This window comes from Leiobunum rupestre, chromosome 5 (assembly GCF_980474605.1).
Source record: "Leiobunum rupestre chromosome 5, qqLeiRupe1.1.hap1, whole genome shotgun sequence".
In the NCBI taxonomy this organism is placed as follows: Eukaryota; Metazoa; Arthropoda; class Arachnida; order Opiliones; family Sclerosomatidae; genus Leiobunum; species Leiobunum rupestre.
In genome coordinates this window covers 4,983,714-5,005,261 of record NC_143388.1, presented here as the reverse complement: position 1 = coordinate 5,005,261, position 21,548 = coordinate 4,983,714, and the positions used below count along the sequence as shown (strand labels likewise).

At 36.0% G+C, this 21,548-nt stretch overlaps 1 protein-coding gene across 1 annotated transcript; it reads left to right on the top strand.

Annotated features, from left to right (window-relative positions):
* Positions 1 to 6,559: 6,559 nt before the first annotated feature.
* LOC149943382 (uncharacterized) lies at positions 6,560 to 11,882 on the top strand. Its single transcript, XM_090176072.1, has 2 exons — positions 6,560 to 8,966; positions 9,037 to 11,882. The coding sequence occupies exons 1-2, from the start codon at positions 6,560 to 6,562 to the stop codon at positions 11,880 to 11,882; spliced, it is 5,253 nt and encodes a 1,750-aa protein (XP_090032198.1).
* The last annotated feature ends 9,666 nt before the right edge of the window (positions 11,883 to 21,548 follow it).

Here is a 21,548-nt window from a genome sequence, read left to right as displayed (position 1 = left end):
GTCGTACGCTGCAAAAACTTTCAACCGTTAAGGTTAAAATGGTAAATGATACGACGGTTTACGACCATCGTCACAGTATTTTCGACTGGGGCTAGTTTTTCCGTATAATTTTGGCATGTGCGAAAATGATTCGATGTTATCATAACGAGCCGTATCAGTATTATGATGTTTACTTAAGGAGAGAAATACGCCGCCATCGAAACCAATTGCATTTTCGGAAAGAATATCTCAGACACCTTACAACAAAGCTGCACTCCACCTCAGGAAATTCTTTCCAGTGCAAGTGGAGGTGAAACTTGTTTCCAGACAACACTCTTCCGCTGCTCGACTCGAGCCTAGCCGATTTGGCTCAATTCAGATGCTTGTTTCGAAATAAGCTCAAGCTCGTGAACAGTCTTACTGCAAAGGCAACTTCCAGATACTCCAAACTGAGAAACCAGTACCAGCTACAGGTCCTCGCGAAACTCATCACTCTTCGTACAAACTCCAACTGTTGTTCCCTACTCCAAATCCAGGTCTAAAGTTCTTACTTCCGCAAAAAGGTTTTTTGTCCCTACAACCACCTTCAGACCTGAGGTTCCAGTATCCATTGCATTTCTTGTCACTATCCAAACTAGACTGGATTTCATGCCACAAACACCATCTCTAACCATCCCTACAGATGTTCAACTACTGCAGCATGCCCAAACTTCTGTTGCACAAAAAGAAGAACGATTGCTCGTTACAAATACTTGTTTAAATAAACTTTTAAGTAACTCCTGTATCCTTTGTAATTTTAGTTATCGTTCAGATAATGTTACGTAGAAAATTTCAGATTTATCAGCGTAAAACATTTACCTTTACATGCTAACGAAAATACGTCGAAATTTTAAGTATAATACAAAATATTTGTAAAACTTATGCTGTTATGACTGCCGTATATTTAGGCTGATAAATCTGAAATTTTCTTCATTACATTATCTGAACCATATAAACAATCTTTCTATAGAAGTACGACGCCGTTTTATAAAAAGACGGTGATAAATTTAAATCAAGTTCCGTAATTATTCGTCAACGTTACTGGAATTTTGTTCGTTGCAAAATTTAAAAGTAGATTTTTACTCATCTATTTGCAAAAAATTATTTTAAACTATCGAATATTTATTTTAACCCAAGAATTTATAAACTTTCCAGTACTATTTTTATTTACCAAATGGTAAATGATATTACTCTATGCAAATTGAACTCAGTCAAAATTAATAGACTTGTAAATGAAATTATATGAATTGCACAATGTTATTTAAATTTTCCCAATATTATTCAAATATACAAAAAAAATCAAATTACACAATTTTATATAAATATAAACAACATTTTTATTTGCCTATCATTATATCAATTAACCCAACATTATTGGAATTTACTCAAAATTGTTCAAATGTTAACCAAATCAATTGAATTGACCTAATATTATTTGAATTTAACCAATAATTTTTTATTTAGCCAAGATACAAGTATCTACCTAAATGTATTCGAAATTTCCCAATTTAACATTAATTAAAGTAAATATTATTTTAATTAATTCAATAATATAAGAACTAACCCAATATTATTTTAATTTGCGGAAATGTATTAAAATTTACCTATTGTATATGAATTTGCCATAATTATTTAATAACAATGATAATTCCAAATTTATCACACAAAGAGTTACATTGATAGGCGCTAAATTGTAAAACGATGCCAAATTTATTTTAAAAGAAATAGGACTGATTTACTCGGCCAGATAATTAAACGTTGTCATTTTCCCATGTTATTTTACGTTGAACTTTTCTTTTTAAGTTGTCAGAAGCATTTTTGGTAAGCGTGAGAAAACTGATGCCCCGCGTTAATTTTCACTTTAGTTTTTTCATGTTACATCTGTGTCTAAAATTTTCCCAACTTTCAACAAAATCAGTGAGAACCACCTCGGGTAGTCTCCTTGGATATTAGAAAAGTATTCTTTACAGAAATATTAATAACATTGGACCAAAATATTTTAATAGAACCAGTAAATCCTCGAAGATTTAGAAAATGGTCTTCATTCCAAACAATATTTAAAATAAACAAACTTGTGTTATTGTTAAAGCTGTTGTAATAACTAAAAATGTTTTAACGTGGAATAACTTTTAAATTTAATAATCACATTTGCAACAGTATGGTAAAATTTATGGATGGGTACTTTTATAATGACAATTGCATATTCCATTAAAAACTCAATCTATGAAAATGCGATATTTTACTATAGTTTTAATAAAATAACATTAAAAACTAATTATTAGATCTTTCAAAGCTGTCAACGTGATGTCTACGCGTCCCGATGTAATATATAGTATGTCAAATCTGTTATGATAAATTTTATATTTTAAAATGAAAAAAATCTTTAAACTTTGGCTATTTACCTAAAAGTGCTTTTTTGACCAATAAATATTTTACGTAGGACACCGTTTTTAATCAAATTTAAAGCCTTAACAACATACCGCTATAAACTGTATGGCAAATCCCACCCTCGGAATAAATAAATAAAACTTATCGTAATAATTGTTATATAACAAAAGCCATCAATCAAGACGACGATCAATAAACCCTATTTAACCGTATAGGAGTAAAATGTGCAGACTCAAATGAACCTTAAAAATAATACATTAATAATCACCTAATATCAGGGTGAAGAGGATCGGCAACAGTATTTACATATGCTCCATATTTTAACACTTAACGCTGGTAAAAACTACTAGAAATCAATTACATATCGCTTTATAGCACCACCTAAGGATAGAATGCGCTTTGTGTTTCATATACTCTTCTCCTGGATAACTGGTACTTTTATTATTCTTGACTCTTTCTGTTTGAAATTTTTTTCTGAAATGTAACGTATGAAGTTGTAAATAACGCTAATCATCACGAGGACGAGATTAATTATAATATCTTTTATTCAAACGGTTAATTCCTATTACATCAACTTAGGATTGTGTAGAAATATACGAATTTTTTCATACAAGTGTAAATGTTCTTGTCCTACATGTAGGACGTTTGGTTGTAAAAACCCGTGTTTTTTTCTTTATGAATTTTGTGGATGCCTCCTGGCGAAACGTGATCCGCGTTTATAATTTAATGTTTTAATTCAGTCTTGCGCGAAGATGTGTAAGCGAGGAAAAAAGCGAGACAGAGTAGGATCGATGTTACCAGATGTCAATAAAAATATTTGCGTTTGTAAGTGTGACATCATTAGTAAATTGGTGAAAAACCCAATCCTAACTAGTTTTACATGGTGGTAATGTAGTGGATCAATTCTGCACGTGACGATAATTAAGGGGTGGGTCATAACGCTGTAATGCTATGGTATGTTGAACAAGTTCTACAAGTTTGTGACGTTATCAAAGAGGTGGAGCCACCTAAGCAACTATACATATGGTAAACTTCTGATTTCTATAATATGCCGGCCAAGAGGATTCTCCGTTTTGTGTCGGATATTGGACTTTTTAAGTCTTAAGGTTCGGGTTTGCACAATGGACCTCAGGTCGACGTGCGCGAACGGGCATTTCCTAAGCCCTTCACCCCTTCATCAATAATAATAATATGGTAAACCAGTGTTGTAGTAAAGAAGAGGTTTGGTCTCTCAATCGGACAAGTTATCTCGACCAATCAAGGTGAAAATTCAAAACAAGGGTGTAGCCACAAAGGGGGAAAGCACATTCCAAACAAGGGTGTAACCACAAGGTCAACAATTGAGGTAGAGACTCCAAAAGCAAATGGTTCTACCGGCTGCCATCTAGGATTTGTGACCTTTCAACTTGTTTAAAAGGACTCTACATCTACTGGCACCACCCTTTTGGGCATCCTCTTTAATATCAAACCTTAAGACATCTCCTCAAACAACATTGTTTCTTCACGAATCTTCTTAGTGACATCGTACCTAGCCACATATTGCTTCTTGACTATGTAGTAATAAAATGTGAAATCAATAAATATCTCTATAGCATGTTTAATCGTACATATGTAAAGGGTTATGTAAGCTATAGTTAAATAATTATCAACTTGCTACTACCCAAGGCACCCCTTCACGCCTTAGCCATCGAGCGACATTTAAAGCCATTAATTTAGGTGGCTCGTCAATTTTTTAAAAGAGTGATAATAACCAATAATTTACATGATTTAAAATGCGATATCCAAGACGCCATAACCTAAAAATTCCAAGTCATTTTTATACATTTGGGTAAAATATGTAGAAACATATGGTTTTTTTTAATTTAAAGGTCTATTCAAACAGAGATAAGAGAAGAGTAAACACACCAAATTCAAAACAAAAAGATTTGAAATAGCTATGCATCCAATCTTATTCAAAAAATTATGATTCAGTCCGTGGTTTAAAAGATTGACGTAAATTTCGAACGGCGATTTTTGATGAATTCAGATTCGAATAAATCCTAAGATTTTTCTTTTGAAAAGGCAACTGAGATTGAAGCGAGCACTATTGACCAACATTCGCGCAATTAATATCGATATTTTTTTGACTTTTTCTCGAAATTAATGAAGCATTTTCACCACTTGAATATTTTACCCTAAAAAGCCGAACGATTATTTCTGATTTGTCACAATCGATCTGTCAAAGTCAGTCATTCAGAACTTTCGGTCGATAATCAGAAAGAACGCAAATTCCACGGCAATGGCCGCCAAGGAAAATAAAATCCCGCCAAACCACACTTTGAATATGGGCGCCAGAAAGTGGAGAGACGTCTTTTGAGGTGGAATATTTGAGTTGTCTCTGTGCAACAAGGCAGCGTTAGTTTGCTCATCTTTTATAACGTATGGCTGCATCTGTCTTGTCTCCACATGCATCAAAACTCTGAAAAATAGTTATTATTAAAAACTACAAACCGACTACGGAAAGTTAAGGCTTTAAAAAAGAATAATTCTAGTCATTCAATATTTCGATAAAAACAAGAAATTGAAATAATTACCGAAATATGGTATAACCGGATCGTAAAATCAATAATTTATAATGGTAAATAGACACTCTTGCATTTTTTTACAATTCGCAAAGGTTTTTAATAAACAGCGGATGATATTAATAATTATATTAAATGATAAGATATCATAGGTTTCTATGAATAATTGGGATTTTGGACACCAAATACAGCCAATTATTTCACATTTGAAGTATTATTCTGTAATTAGTAACTATTTTGCAAAATTTTCTTCCTTTTGACAACTTCTTGGTAATTAAAATTTGTAAATATACGAACAATTCTAAACGTAACATTTGTACAAATATAATGGGACCGCATACTTTGTTGCGAAAGTTCGTCTGCTTTCCGGTTACCATGACACTCTTTCACAGCGAGACTCGCCACCTATGTTTGCATTTTAAGATTAAAAACAACAGAAGAAATGAAGCTTCAAAGTATGCGATGATCTTAACAGTGGCCTTAACACTCTTGTTTATACACACCGAAAATCAACTGCTTCCTTCAGCCACGCTGGCCGGTTTGCGGACAGAACCACGAAACTTAAACTTTCAAAATACTGGTTTCGGCCCTTGTAAAAATACTGACAGTGCTCGGCTTCAATAAGTTGGAGAAAATAAGAAAATACAGAGTCGGTTGCGAAGATGACCGCCTCACGAGATAAAACCATGTTGTCACCTCCCCAGATTGGATTTAGCGCTCTCTCAAATAACTGTGATGTTTCTCTGTCCTGTAAAAACGAAAGACATTTCAGATCTTTAGTTTCGTCAATCCTGATTTAATAGTGCGGAGACTACATAAATGTAACATAAAAATAAAATATAACTTCAAAAGATATTTTTGTTTTGCAAATTTCTTATATTCGAATAAAATATTTTATCTTATGTTTATTTATTACTGTTTATAACGTCACCACAACTTTGGCATCTATAGATAACTTTTAAGTGGACCCTGGCCAAAAACGCCCTGTCTATTTACCCCCGATTTTCGGTGGTAAATAGCCTGTATCTATTTAACACGGAAAATCGGGGGTAAATAGCGCAACCGTGCGGCCATTGCTATTTGCCACCGAAATTCGGGGGTAAATATCGATCGCGCGGCCACGACTATTTGCCACCGCAAGTCGGGGCTCTGGAATTTCGGTGGCATATTGTTGTAACTTAAAAAAGGGACTTTTTGTTTTTTTTTATAAGAAGACATTTTTATCATCAAATCGAATTTTTAATTGTCGCTTATATTTTTTGGTATCGTTTTCTTTTTTTATGGACTTATCGGGATTAACGGTTTTTTGTGTTTCATATAAAGGCTTTGTCGCGTGAATAAATGCAATCACTTTTCTTTCGCTATTGTAATGTAATCTTTATCAAGTTTTTAATTCAATAAATGTATATTGTTGATTCTTATACCTCGTCGTAGTCAATCGTGGGTTATTAAGTCTGAAGAGTAGAAAGTTTTGTTTTCCCCCCTTACTTCATGGTGCCGAAACCCGGGACGGGACTTAGATTCAGCTACTATCTAACCGAAGACTTCTAGATAAATCTCTTCGTTCAGACTGAAAGAACTCACAAACGACTATGGCGACAGCTGCTAATCAACTTCAGAAAGAACAACAGAAAAGAGCTGTCATAAGACGAATGATTACCAACATTCAAAGCAACGTTAAATTAGAACTGAAGAAAGAACCGCCATCCAGCAAGAAGCTTAAAGAATTCCTGTTTAAGCTTAAAGACAAAGAAACGAGTATGGAAGCGTTAGAAGAAACCATCTTGTCACTGGTAGCCGTTGACGCCATCGAGAAAGAAATGATTGATGCAGAATTGTACCGAGACAAGATCATTGATGCGAAAACGGACATTGAGACTTACTTTGAAGAACACCAACGAGGCCATAGACCAGATCCTTCGGAAGACGATTCAGACACAGATTCGACAACTACGACTCGACCGATGGCAATGTCAATTCAACTACCGAAATTGAGTCTGGAGAAATTTGAAGGCGATCCAACTTCCTGGACGGGGTTTTGGTCCATCTTCGAGACAGCAATCGATTTCAATCCTTGTCTCAATGCCGCACAGACATTCAGTTACTTGAAAAGTTACCTGCGTGGGAAGGCAGCAGCGGCAGTTTCCGGATTGGCTTTGACACCGATGAATCACCATAGCGCTAAAGAAATCCTACAGACCCGCTTTGGAAAGAAACGTTTAATCATTAATTCTCATATGAATGAACTCTTCGCTCTCGAATCAGTCAAACGAAGCAATGATATCGTCGGTTTAAGACACCTCTACGTCAGATGTGAAATTCAAGTCAAGAGCCTTGAATCTCTTGGGGTCCCGAGTGAAAGCTACGAGTCCATGTTGAACACTCTGCTCATGAAGCTCATACCAAGCGACCTGTCCTTTGAATTTGCTAGAAAGAGGGAAGACGACGAAGACTTCACTGTTAGCGAATTATTGAATTTTCTACGAAGAGAGATCGAAGCAAGAGAGAAACACGCGTTTTTGACTGGAAGCACTGACGGAAACCAGTATTCAAGAAGTAATCCTTCCAATCCGTCTTCTGAGCGCTTGAAACCAAAGAATTGGTCTCAAGATTCCAAATCCAGACAACGTCTGTCATCCACAGCTGCGTTTTCCACTGTCACGGAAGATAGATGCGTATTCTGTGAGAAAAACCACGAACCAGTAAAGTGTCACGGTTACACCGTGTCCGAGAGGCGAGAAATCTTGAAGAGAAAGGGGAGATGTTTCATATGTCTGCGGTACAAGCACAGAGCATGGCAATGTAAGGCAAATATAACTTGTAAGACGTGCAAGAAGAGACACGACGAAGCGGTATGCGACGAGAAATTTCCAGACAAGGAACTGACTCAAACACAATCACCATCGTCAGAGTCTGTAGCCATTAGCTGCGCATCAGTCAACGAGATCTCAAACAAATCAAGTCCCAAAGTCATACTACTTCAAACTGTTCCTGTAAAAATCATCGCAGGACGAAACCCAGAGAAATTCAGATGTCTTTTGGACACAGCTAGTCAACGGACTTTCATCACGGAATCAACGTCACTACGATTGAATCTTCCAGTAACCGGAATCGAATTCAAAAGAATCTATCCCTTCGGAAGCGAAAAACCAATCCTGGCGGAGAGAAGGCGAGTTAAAATTCGACTCTGCGATTTAACCATGAAAAACGAGATCGAAGTGGAAGCTCTAGAAGATCCGGTTTTAAATCGGGCCGTTGTACCAGTTGCCACGGTTGCGATGCGCAAAGAAATGGAAGCCCGAGGTATCAGACTCGCGGAAGATCCTAGTGAAACTAACCTGGAACTCACTCTCATTATCGGCGCCGATTACTATTGGAAAGTCGTATCCGGTATCATCCAGCGATTTGGAGATATGACTGCAGTTGACACGAAATTTGGATGGACGCTTCATGGTCCCTCAGTTGTAGATTGGTGCACTCTCGGCGTGGAGTCGGTGTGTGGAATGAAAGTAATAATGGAGGAAGAACTGGCATCCGTACAGCTGCGGAAATTCTGGGACTTGGATGCTTTGGGCATTTTGGATTCCTCAGTATCACCATCTAACGAAGATCAAAGAGTCATTGAACAACTGAACGCCACGATCAAATACCATAACCACCGCTACAAGGTCAAGTTACCTTGGAAGGAAGATATGACTCTAAGTTCGAACAATTACTCGTCTGCGCTCAAACGATTTTCGTCCTTAAAACATCGCTTCCAAAAAGATCCCTCATTCCACGTCCAGTATGCCGAAGTCATCAAGGACTACCTCGCGCAAGGTATCGTCGAAGAAGTGCCCAAGAAAGAAATCAATCAGCAATCGAGAGTAATTAACTATTTGCCACATCACGCAGTCTTAAGAAACGACAAAACAAGTACGAAGCTGCGAGTGGTATTCGATGGTTCATCTCATGAAAAGAATTCTCCGTCGCTCAACAATTGCCTTTACACCGGTCCAAGTTGGAACACAGATCTAATAAAGCTTCTCATCACGTTCCGTATTGGAAAGATCGCTTTCACGGCTGACAGAGAAGGCTTACCTTCAGATCGAACTCCATGAAGACGACACAGATGCAGTCCGATTTCTTTGGACAGACGACCCGGCGAAGAACCAAGAGCCAAAAATTCTGAGATTCAAGAGGGTTCTATTCGGTGTTTCACCAAGTCCTTTCCTGCTTGCCGGAACCATACGTCATCACGTTCTAAAGTACAAAGAAACGTATCCCGAAACAAGTCGCCTGTTAGAAGAAAACTTTTACGTCGACGATTTGATCGGCAGCGAAAACGACGAAGATGTGGTCTTGAAGAGGTCCGTAGAAGCCAAGAAAATCATGCAAGATTCGAGCATGAACCTAAGGCGTTGGAAGACCAATTCCAAGCCACTACGACAGCGTTGGGGAGAAGATATAGCAGAAGACGTTTCATCTTCAAAAGAAATTGAAGAGAAAAAGTCCTCGTTCAAAGTCCTTGGAGTCAGTTGGGACCCGAATAAAGACGTTCTACAATTTGACGTATCGGCGCTCCTCAAGTTTCTAATCAGCAAAAAAAATACTAAACGATTCGTTCTCCAGGCCTCATCAAGAATCTTCGATCCAGTTGGATTCTTAAGCCCGTTCATGATCCGCATAAAAATCCTCTTCCAGGAGATATGGGAAAAAGGCGTGGACTGGGATTCTACTCTGCCTGATGACTTAGATAAGCGATGGGACGATTGGTGTCTTGAGCTTCCAGCGCTTCATGAATTGTCAATATCACGATATTACATGGACCAAGTGGGCGACGACAATATCAAGAGTTTTGAGCTTCACACCTTTTGCGACAGTTCTGAGAAAGCGTACGGAGCTGTCATATACCTGCGATACGTCACGGAGAAAGGCGAAATTGGAACCAAATTGATCGCTAGCAAGGCCAGAGTAGCACCATTGAAGCGGGTGACATTACCTCGCTTAGAATTGATGGGAACTGTCATTGCGGTCCGGCTTACCAATCACGTTCAGAGCTATTTCTCATCTATGTCACCAAAAAACCGGTATTGGACTGATTCAAACATAGCACTTGGATGGATCCAGGGTACAGCAAGTCGCTGGAAGCCATTCGTCGCGAATAGGGTTCGTGAAATCCAAGAGGGCTCTGATCCAAGTTCATGGTCTCATTGCCCAGGGCGATTGAATACGGCGGACCTTCTTACAAGAGGACAAGAAATGACAAGTCTCATAAGAAACAGCACTTGGTGGACTGGTCCTGAATTTCTTACCCAACCAGAACACCAATGGTCTTTTCGGAAGGGCGTACCCACACGAGTTATCGAGATTAGCGACGAACTTCGTCCAAAGTTTCAAGAAGAAATTATCCAGTGTGCCTGCATATCCGAGCCTAAAGTCGAAAGCCAACCTTTACTCAACGTCGAAGATTATAGCAGATTTAACCGACTACTTCGAGTCACCGCATACGTATTGGGATTCATTCGCCGTCTCCGTACGAAAGAAAACCGCCGTGCAGTATTATCTAGCGAAGAGATCAATGAAGCCGAAAGATCTTGGATTCAACAAGTTCAAATTCAAGCGTATCCTGAAGAATATCGAGCACTAAAGTCGAAGCTACCGTTGTCTCAAGCAAGCAATATCTCGCTCTTGGCTCCGTTTTTGGAAAATGGAATAATGAAAATCGGCGGAAGACTGGAATTTTCTGATCTATCATACGAAGAAAAGCACCCTGTCCTATTGCCTCAAAAATTCCACTTTACCAATCTCTTGATTCAACGTCATCACGAAGACATGATGCATACTGGTCTAACCGGAACTTTAACCAAACTTCGAGAGCGTTTCTGGGTCGTACGAGGACGTCAAGCAGTCAAAAGCCTGATTTCTAAATGTCTCGTATGCGAGAGAAGTAAAGTTAAAGCTGTATCCGTGACAACCGCACCTCTTCCCAGGGAAAGAGTCTTGGAATCACCACCATTCTCGATCACTGGCGTTGATTTTGCTGGAACCGTGTACGTGAAGACAACGGACAAATCAAGCTCGAAGGCCTATATTGCTTTATTCACATGCGCCGTAACGCGATGCGTCCATTTGGAGCTGGTTTCTAGTCTCTCCGCCGAAAACTTCCTACTTGCGTTAAGAAGATTCTTTTCACGACGGGGTATTTGCAAAGAAATTTGGTCCGATAATGCCAAGACATTCCAACGTGCCGATAAGGAGCTGAAGGACTTGTGGAAAACCGTTCAAGGTTCGAAGGTCCAAGAGATGATTAGTCAGCAGAGAATAAAATGGTGTCACATCGTCGAACGAGCCCCCTGGTGGGGGGGCTTCTGGGAAAGATTGGTTAGAAGTATCAAAACCCTTTTGAAGAGAATACTCGGGCGGAGTGCGTTGTCATATGAAGAGTTCGAAACCACGCTGATCGAGACGGAAGCAGTTATCAATGCCAGACCTCTCACCTACGTGGAAAACGATGCTAAAGATCCTCAACCGCTAACTCCAGCTAATTTTCTGATCGGAGAACGACATAATCTTTTGCCGTCCAAATCATTCAAGTCTGTGAAGACGAGACAAGACGCTACTAGACGACTTAAATATCGCCAGACGTTGCTCGATCAATTTTGGCGCCAGTGGAGACGCGAGTATCTTCGAGAGCTTAGATCCGCGAACTCCGTCCAGAATCAGAGAGACATGAAGGAGATCAAGGTCAGCCACGTCGTTCTCATTGGCGAAGACAGACAACCACGCCAGAATTGGGAGCTGGGTCGAGTCACTGAAATCCACAATGGTCGAGACGGAAAAACCAGAGCCTGTTCTCTTCGGACATCAAATGGACATATTATTCGTAGAGCAGTTCAGCTATTGTATCCTTTGGAGCTTGTAAATGACCCGTGATTGGTCATTACGCCGGGAGGATGTTGTAACTTAAAAAAGGGACTTTTTGTTTTTTTTTATAAGAAGACATTTTTATCATCAAATCGAATTTTTAATTGTCGCTTATATTTTTTGGTATCGTTTTCTTTTTTTATGGACTTATCGGGATTAACGGTTTTTTGTGTTTCATATAAAGGCTTTGTCGCGTGAATAAATGCAATCACTTTTCTTTCGCTATTGTAATGTAATCTTTATCAAGTTTTTAATTCAATAAATGTATATTGTTGATTCTTATACCTCGTCGTAGTCAATCGTGGGTTATTAAGTCTGAAGAGTAGAAAGTTTTGTTTTCCCCCCTTACTTCACATATAGCAACCACGCGCGATCGAGTCTATTTGCCACCGAAAATCGGGTGTGTCTTATTTTCGGTGGCAAATAGCGTAGCCGCGCGGCCAAAGCTATTTCCCACCGACACGAACCAAGCCCCGACTTTCGGTGGCAAATAGTCTCACCATTGATGGAGGCTATTTGCCACCCTTAATCTGAAATTTCGGTGGTAAAAATTCTTCGGCGCGCGTACCGTGCTATTTCCCACCGAAAGTCGGGCTTACATTTTAATGCTAAATACATAAATCAGCTTTCATAATACGATTATTATTAATTTCAGTTGATTATATATGTATGGTTTTTTTAATTTCTGGCTACTACTAGCGTCGGTTTTTAAGGAAATTAAAGTAGGGGTCGTCTCTAAAGAAAAACATGCTTCATTCTATTTTTAAATATAAACAATTAGGGACCTTGTTTCTATAATACGCGAGATTTTTAATGGTTTATCATTAGAAAGTGTCCGTTTTTCAGGGGCTGTTCATATAGACCAAAAGGTTACCATATACTTTTGATTAAATTATCTATATCAGCTTATTTTATTTTGAAATAAATGTTTTGAAGGTGGGAATTCTCCATTTTCTTATGTAATCCAGTTGGGGTAATCTTTAAAGATTTAGTTGTCGCTGTTGGTAGTATCTGTTATCCGTAAGAAAGGGTTTGATCGAAATCTGACCAATTGATAATCAAAAAATTAACCAATCAAATCTTGAATAAAAATCGATGAACTTTGGTTAATATTATAAACTTTTCATCACGGTTTGGTTCGTCGATTTAAAAAAAACACACACATTTTGGGTACGAGTATTTATTTAGAAATGTAGGGGTTGTTCATATAGAACGAAATGTTACAATATGTATTATTTTTAATCAATTATCAATTAATTAACATGATTAATTTTAGCTTATTCAATTGTATCTTGAACTATCAGATTCTGACATGTGTCAGAATTTGTAGCCCGGTGTACCGGTAATATTTAAACCACACCAATGGAGGTCGAGAGTCACGTGATCATTTTCGACGGTTTTATTCCGCGTTTCAACTTCGCTGGCCCAATATTTTAAATCTTAAAAAGGCGCCATATTCTTGACGAGCTTACCCGACACGTAGTGTAGTCCGTATAGTATTTCAATGACAATGTGTGGTATAGAGTGTTGTCGTCTGAAACCCTGCGACGGCACCAATGTAACTTGCCTATTGATAAAAAAACGGTAACTGTCATGGCGGCCACTATTAACACTACAGCTGTGACGTTACATGTTTTCAATATCGTATCAAACGAAAACACTCTATATTATAATTATTCAGCTCAACAAATCGAGATGGAGTCATGGCAAGTTGTTATTTTTCTAGCAGAATGATTTAAAAAAATTCTAAATACTGTTTTAAAATTGAAAGGCGACTTAGCCTTGTATAGTTTAAGTAGAAATCGTTACGAAAATACATAAACCGTGATGAAAATTAGTAATATTAACCAAAGTTCATCGAATTTTAATCAAGATTTGATTGGTTAATTTTTTATTATCAATTGGTCAGATTTCGATCAAACCCTTCCTTAAGGATAACAGATACTACCAACAGCGACAACTAAACCTTTAAACATTACCCCAACTTGACCACATAAGAAAATGGAGAATTCTCACCTTCAAAACATTTATTTCAAAATGAAATAAGCTGATATAGATAATTTAATTAAAAATATATGATAACCTTTTGGTCTATATGAACAGCCCCTGAAAAACGGACACTTTCTAATGATAAACCATTAAAAATCTCGCGTATTATAGAAATGAGGTCCCTGTTTGTTTATATTTAAAAATAGAATGAAGCATGTTTTTCTTTACAGACGACCCCTACTTTAATTTCCTTATAGACCGACGCTACTAGTAGCCAGAAATTTTTAAAAAAACATACATATATAATAAACTGAAATTGATAATAATCGTATTATGAAAGCTGATTTATGTATTTAGCATTAAAATGTAAGCCCGACTTTCGGGGGCAAATAGCACGGTACGCGCGGCGAAGCCTTTTAACCACCGAAACGTAAAAACTACAGATTAAGGGTGGCAAATAGCCTCCATCATTGGTGAGACTATTTGTCACCGAAAGTCGGGGCTTGGTTCGTGTCGGTGAGAAATAGCTTTACCCGGCGTCTACGCTATTTGCCACCGAAAATCAGACACCCCCGATTTTCGGTGGTAAATAGACTCGATTGCGCGGCGGTTGTTATATGCCACCGAAATTCCCGAGACCCGACTTTCGGTGTCAAATAGTCGTGGCTGCGCCATCGAGACTATTTACCCCCGACTTTCGGTGGCAAATAGCAATGGCTGCTTGGTTGCGCTATTTATCACCGAAAATCGGTGGTAAATAGCAATGGCCTTAAAAAATATCAAATTCTTTGAAAGTGGAAGTAGTTATTGTGACTCAGCAAAATAAAAATCGATACGAAAGCCAGTTTTCTTAAATTGAAAAAAAAAGGTTTGAAATTGGCCAAGCCAATTCAAAGCGTCGTCACTGAAATAGCACAAAAAAATTGGCCACATTAAAACCTCCTCTAGTCCATAATTGTGTTATTTTTTTGAAAAATAAGCTGTTTTGAAATGTTGAAGTCTTAATTTTGTAAAAGGCATTAAAGAGTTAAATATCAATATGATTTTTAGTCTACGCATATTTTGAATAACATTTAACCAGTTTCACTCGTAAACAATTCCTTTTTATAGGGTACAAATAAATAATATATTATTACATTTAAAAAAATTGAGACAATCTCTAAACGGGTAGTTCACGAACTACGTAACGAAGGGGGCTTTCTTAAAAGAGAAACTAAATTTTAGAGAGGAAATGGAAATGGATTTCTTAAATATTACGTCATTTCCCACAGATTTATTCCCTAACGTCGATTACCAATTATTTTAAGTAACAAATTAATTTACAAATTGTTTTTATAAGTAATAGTATAATTAGGTTTGTAGAAGCAAAATAAGAATTAAATAGGATTGATTTCCGAAAAGGTTATTAATTTTGAAATTTATGGTACTATTATAGTTGAGGTAGGTGGTTTTGGGGTTCAGGAACACGGTCTCCGAAAGTCTGTGTCGGTTACTGTTCGGGGATACACTTTTGGACTTAAGAGGGAATCATTATGTTCGTTCCGACTAGCGACGTAACGTAGTATCCAATGAATATTTACTCAGTCCAGTCGACTGTAGACCTCTGACCTCACCAAACAAACGGCCCGAAGAGAATAAGAGTTATCCTGAACGCATGCGCCCGTCGAAATGCAGCCGATTATTATCCATTTACAGTCGTTGTTGCATCATGCCTGAAGTGAATCAGTGACTCGTTACTCTTGTCGATCTTTTAAGGGGTACGTTCAGTAACTCATTTTTAAAACAAGTGCTAAACTACTGATTGTTTTCGAAAATTCAGCGCATATAATTGTGCCGTCAGAAGCGGTAAATATAGGCAATTTCTATCGTATTGCTGCTGCAAAAATTAATAAATGCAACCCACTCATAGAAATGCAGGACGCGACCGTTGAGAGCGCGCGATAAATTATTGAAAAGGCTGACAGGGTTTATATTGTTCAAGCCGGAGTTGAAGCAGAGCAACTACAAAGAAGAAATGCACAATTATCGCCATTAAGACCTAATCACGAGCCAGGATTTCCGCGTTTGCCAATACAATATTTAAGAGATCTCACCATCGGAGTTTATCAAATAAAACTAGCGCCGTTATATTTAAAAGATTAGTTGCAGCGGGAAAACGCCGAGGTTTTAGAATTTGACCTAATGGTAGGTGAACCAGGATTTTTAAGGATTAGGATATTTTCTAGATTAAGGAATGCAACGAGGTATCAGCTGTGGATTGCCTAACGAGTCAACGACGATGTAGGGGATGAAGAAGCCGCTGATGACGAGGGTCAAATATTGGGAAATTATTGTTTTTGCAAATTAGGCGCTAGAACACTTGGAGCATGCGCGCACGTGTTCAGTGCCCTTTGGTTTTTGGGTAACGCGCGGAATGAGAACCATGTCAAATACCCGTGGACCGATCTATTACGATCTACGCAAGATTCTGGTAACAGAGCCTTTCCAAATAACAATTAACCACAAATACTAGACTAATTACTAACACGGTTGCGAAGAGAATATCAATTAGGCGACTGGCAACGGATTCCACGGACGCGAGCCAGTCTCATTTCGACTGTAGAACTCAACCCGCATAAACACGCGAATGGCAACTATTTCTGAATTAAGAACGTGAATGAAAAACCTACCAGCATGAAACACGCGAATGGTAACTTAAAACTGATTTCTATTAAAGAAGAGGTGACGGACAGCTAATGAAACTGGCAAGCAAGCAAGAACATCAATATCGTTGTTACTTGATGAGCTTACATACATGAGCAAATCATACACTTCTCACAAAAAAATAATTAGAAAAACAATAGAGAATAACTGTGATTATTTCAATCTTTGAGGGTCAGTGGTGGCCAAGTTTTGGCGACTTTGCGCCTATTCACACTTCTGATTAGCATGATCAGGAGGACAACATATCCAAATTTCATAAAAATTGGTCGAAAGCCATTTTCTCATAGACGGTGTGCGGGGTCCTTTCTGCGCTTACAATCATGACGCCAGAAGTCTTTGAACGGTCTCGGTGAACTGCGATTTTTTTTTTCATTTTAAAATGGTGGGGGGAATGGAGGAAATAAACAAAGAGTAGAAGGAAAGTGAGGGTCTGACGCCACTCCCGGGGAAGGGGTTGGGTTCGGGATCCGGGATTTAAGGGGTGAAATGGGGGTAAAATCGTCAAAAAGTCAATGTATTTAGGGTATTTCTCGCGACGATTTGTTTTTTCGTATATCAACATGTTGTGTTCAGGCCCAAATTGTTTATTTTTCTCCGCTTATCTCGAAAGACACTTGAAGGTATATCTTATCAAGCTTTATCGTACGTAATAAGATAAAATGATGTAAAAATTGATAACCTAGGCGGCGCGCGCGCGGATTACCCGGGGGACGCGGTTAATTTGAATTTAAGAGTGTTTTGACGTCATGGAATATTCGTTGTTAAAGTTGAATGGAAAAATTTTTTAACTTAATTTTAATATCATTGTAGTACGCTTGGCACTTGAACCTATCTCACGAGTATTTCACTGGGTGAGAGATAACGCGCGCGTGCGTGGATTACCCGGGAGGCGCGGAGCACGCGTGCGCGGTTAATTTGAATTTAAAACACGGATTTGAGTGTTTTGACGTCATGGAATATTCGTTGTTAAAATGACGTAGAATGGAACTTCATTTTAATATTATTAGCACGTAAGTTTTAAATTTGATTATCATATTTTTATACCTATATTTACATATTGAAATTGTTACGCATACATGGTTCCCATTTAATATTGGGAAATTTATAGTAATAAATACATAAGAAAATACTATAAAAGTTCAAAACGTATAAAGAGTCCTTCAAAGTACTTTAAAAGGATTTTATTTACGAACTAAATCCATTTTTTTTTCAAACTTAGAAGTTATTTTGTTTGAAATACTTTCTAATACCTGAAAAATGGACTTTAGAGGGGATAATTAAGTATTTTTTCAATCCTTATACCTATATTTACATATTGGAATTGTTACAAAGGGTTCTTTTAAACGTAACTTAGTACATTAATTTATTTTGGAAGTTCAAAACGTATTAAGAGCCCTTCAGAGTACTATAAAAGGATTTCATTTACAAACTAAATTAATATTTTCTTCAAACTTTCAATTCGTTATAATTTCAATTTAAATGAAAACATCATGGATTATAGGTGCGTAATCTACTATTAGACCGAACGGATTAATAACATACTTAAAGTAAGTGGTTTTACTGATAAACTCTAAAGGAATTTTGGAATTTTCTAGAATAGCAAAGTAAAACTAAAACGTAAACCAAGTTACAACGAAACTAATAACTGGGAGAAAGGTTGAAGTAACTTTTTTGATTTTTCGTTTTTTAATTTTTGAGTTCCCTATATTATTATAAACTAAATTAAATATAATTTTTGAAAATTTGTGATAAAAGATCTGCTCCTTCGTGTTTTACATATATTTAAAAACTCGAGATTTTAATGAATTGTTTTCAAAACATGAAAAATACAGCAGATCCTTTGATTTTAATGGTAGTTAGTAGTTACTTAAAAAAAGGAAAGTCGCTAGCTGACTTGGAGCTGGTGTAGTTAAATTTTAAAAATGTGTATTTTAAATTTTGTTTGTAAAAGTTTTTTTTTGAAAAAGTTAAGTATTATATTTTAAATTTATTAAATAAAATAAAATATAAATTATACATTTGGTTTAGTATTTTACTATTGAAAGTAAAAGTAACAGTAATTTCAATTACTTTTTAGTTTTTTTTGACAAATATGCAAACTATTTAGTTATTTCAAAAACAAATACTTCGAATTATTTGGTTTTCGAAATACTATTGGTTAGTTTTTATATCTTTAATTTTATTTTTCAGAACAATTTCTCTTTGTCTAGCTTCTTCTAACTTTAATTTAGATGTCCTTAAAGCCAAGTATTTAACAAATTTTGTAACCCAGTAGATGGAACTTTAAACAATTTTTCAGTCATGTAGTCAAGGAAATATTCAAATATACGTGTATTTATTCATTTTGATGGTCAAATAGCCCAGTATGGAACTGCCAGATGATAGTCAGACGTTGAGACGCGGGTGGCGCCCGTGCCCCAGCGTCCACGCCAGCCTCGTCGGTGCCCCATTTCACATTTCAGACGTCGACGGGGGCTCGGGGCACCATCAGGGCGAGGGCGCGGACGCTGGGGCACGGGCGCCACCCGCGTCTCAACGTCTGACTATCATCTGGCAGTTCCATACTGGGCTATTTGACCATCAAAATGACCAAATACACGTATATTTGAACATTTCCTTGACTACATGACTGAAAAATTGTTTAAAGGTCCATCTACTTGGTTACAAAAATTGTTAAATACTTGGCTTTAAGGCCATCTAAATTAAAGTTAGAAGAAGCTAGACAAAGAGAAATTATTCTGAAAAATAAAATTAAAGATATAAAAACTAACCAATAGTATTTCGAATACTTAATAATTCGACGTATTTGTTTTTGAAATAACTAAATAGTTTGCATAGTAGATGGACCTTTAAACAATTTTTCAGTCATGTAGTCAAGGAAATGTGCAAATATACGTGTATTTGGTCATTTTGATGGTCAAATAGCCCAGTATGGAACTGCCAGATGATAGTCAGACGTTGAGAAGCGGGTGGCGCCCGTGCCCCAGCGTCCGCGCCCTCGCCCTGATGGTGCCCCGTTTTGAACTTGAATAAAATTAAAAACAATAATCTAAGATACCCTTTAAAGTTAAATTCCTTTAGAGTTTATCAGTAAAACCACTTACTTTAGGTATTTTTAAATCCGTTCTGTCTAATAGTAGATTACGCACCTATAATCCATGATGTTTTCATTTAAATTCAAATTATAACGAATTGAAAGTTTGAAGAAAATATTAATTTAGTTTGTAAATATATATATATATATATATATATATATATATATATATATATATATATATATATATATATATATATATATATATATATATAACCGTGATAAATACATTTCAGATAAACAAATTAATTAAATAAAAGTATTTAAATAAGAATTGCTTCACTAAATTATGCATTTGTACTTTCAATAATACCTGAATTTGAAATTATATTAGAATAATTATATTGTATAACGTCTTTCATTTTTAAAAATGTAGTAGAAAATGAAAGATATTTTAATTAAAACATTTCTTAATTTCTTTATTACCTAAAAATATTTACAATATTTACAAATTTTTATATTGTTTAACTTCTTCATTTTTAAAAATGTAATTGCTTGACTTAAATAAAGCGTGAAAATTATTAGTTTCAAATGATATTTACAAATCTTATCAACTCTAAAGTCCATTTTTCAGGTATTAGTAAGTATTTCATACAAACTAACTTCTAAGTTTGAAAAAAATATATGGATTTAGTTCATAAATAAAATCCTTTTAAAGTACTTTGAAGGACTCTTTATACGTTTTGAACGTTTTGAACTTCTAAAATAAATTAATGTACTAAGTTACGTTTAAAAGAACCTTTTGTAACAATTCCAATATGTAAATATAGGTATAAGGATTGAAAAAATACTTAAAGTAAGTGGTTTTACTGATAAACTATAAAGGAATTAACTTTAAAAGGTATCTTAGAGTATTGTTTTTAATTTTATTCAAATTATAACGAATTGAACGGTTAGTCTACGCTTTTCTAACTTTGGTATCAGCGGCCAATGTACCAGTCAATAATTAAGTAACTACTAACTACAATTAAAATCAAAGGATCTGCTATATTTTTCATGCTTTGAAAACAATTCATTAAAATCTCGAGTTTTTAAATATTTGTAAAACACGAAGGAGCAGATCTTTTATTACAAATTTTCAAAAATTATATTTAATTTAGTTTATAATAATATAGGGAACTCAAAAATTAAAAAACGAAAAATCAAAAAAGTTACTTCAACCTTTCTCCCAGTTATTAGTTTCGTTTTAAACTTGGTTTACGTTTTAGTTTTACTTTGCTATTCTAGAAAATTCCAAAATTCCTTTAGAGTTTATCAGTAAAACCACTTATTTTAAGTATTTTTTTAATCCGTTCGGTCTAATAGTAGATTACGCACCCATAATCCATGATGTTTTCATTTAAATTCAAATTATAACGAATTGAAAGTTTGAAGAAAATATTAATTTAGTTTGTAAATGAAATCCTTTTATAGTACTCTGAAGGGCTCTTAATACGTTTTGAACTTCCAAAATAAATTAATGTACTAAGTTACGTTTAAAAGAACCTTTTGTAACAATTCCAATATTTAAATATAGGTATAGGGATTGAAAAATACTTAATTATCCACTCTAAAGTCCATTTTTAAGGTATTAGAAAGTATTTCATACAAACTTACTTCTAAGTTTAAAAACAAATATGGATTTAGTTCGTAAATAAAATCCTTTTAAAGTACTTTGAAGGACTCTTTATACGTTTTGAACTTTTATAGTATTTTCCTACGTATTTATTACTATAAATATCCCTATATTAAATGGGAACCATGTATGCGTAACAATTTCAATATGTAAATATAGGTATAAAAATATGATAATCAAATTTAAAACTTACGTGCTAATAATATTAAAATGAAGTTAAATAATTTTTCCATTCTACTTTAACAACGAATATTCCATGACGTCAAAACACTCT

Bases quoted from the DNA above. Each gene is read 5' to 3' on its own strand.
- LOC149943382 (XM_090176072.1), top strand. From the start codon at position 6,560: ATGGCGACAGCTGCTAATCAACTTCAGAAAGAACAACAGAAAAGAGCT. The intron at 8,967-9,036 runs GTTGGAACACAG...CACGGCTGACAG, and splicing joins TTGCCTTTACACCGGTCCAA to AGAAGGCTTACCTTCAGATC.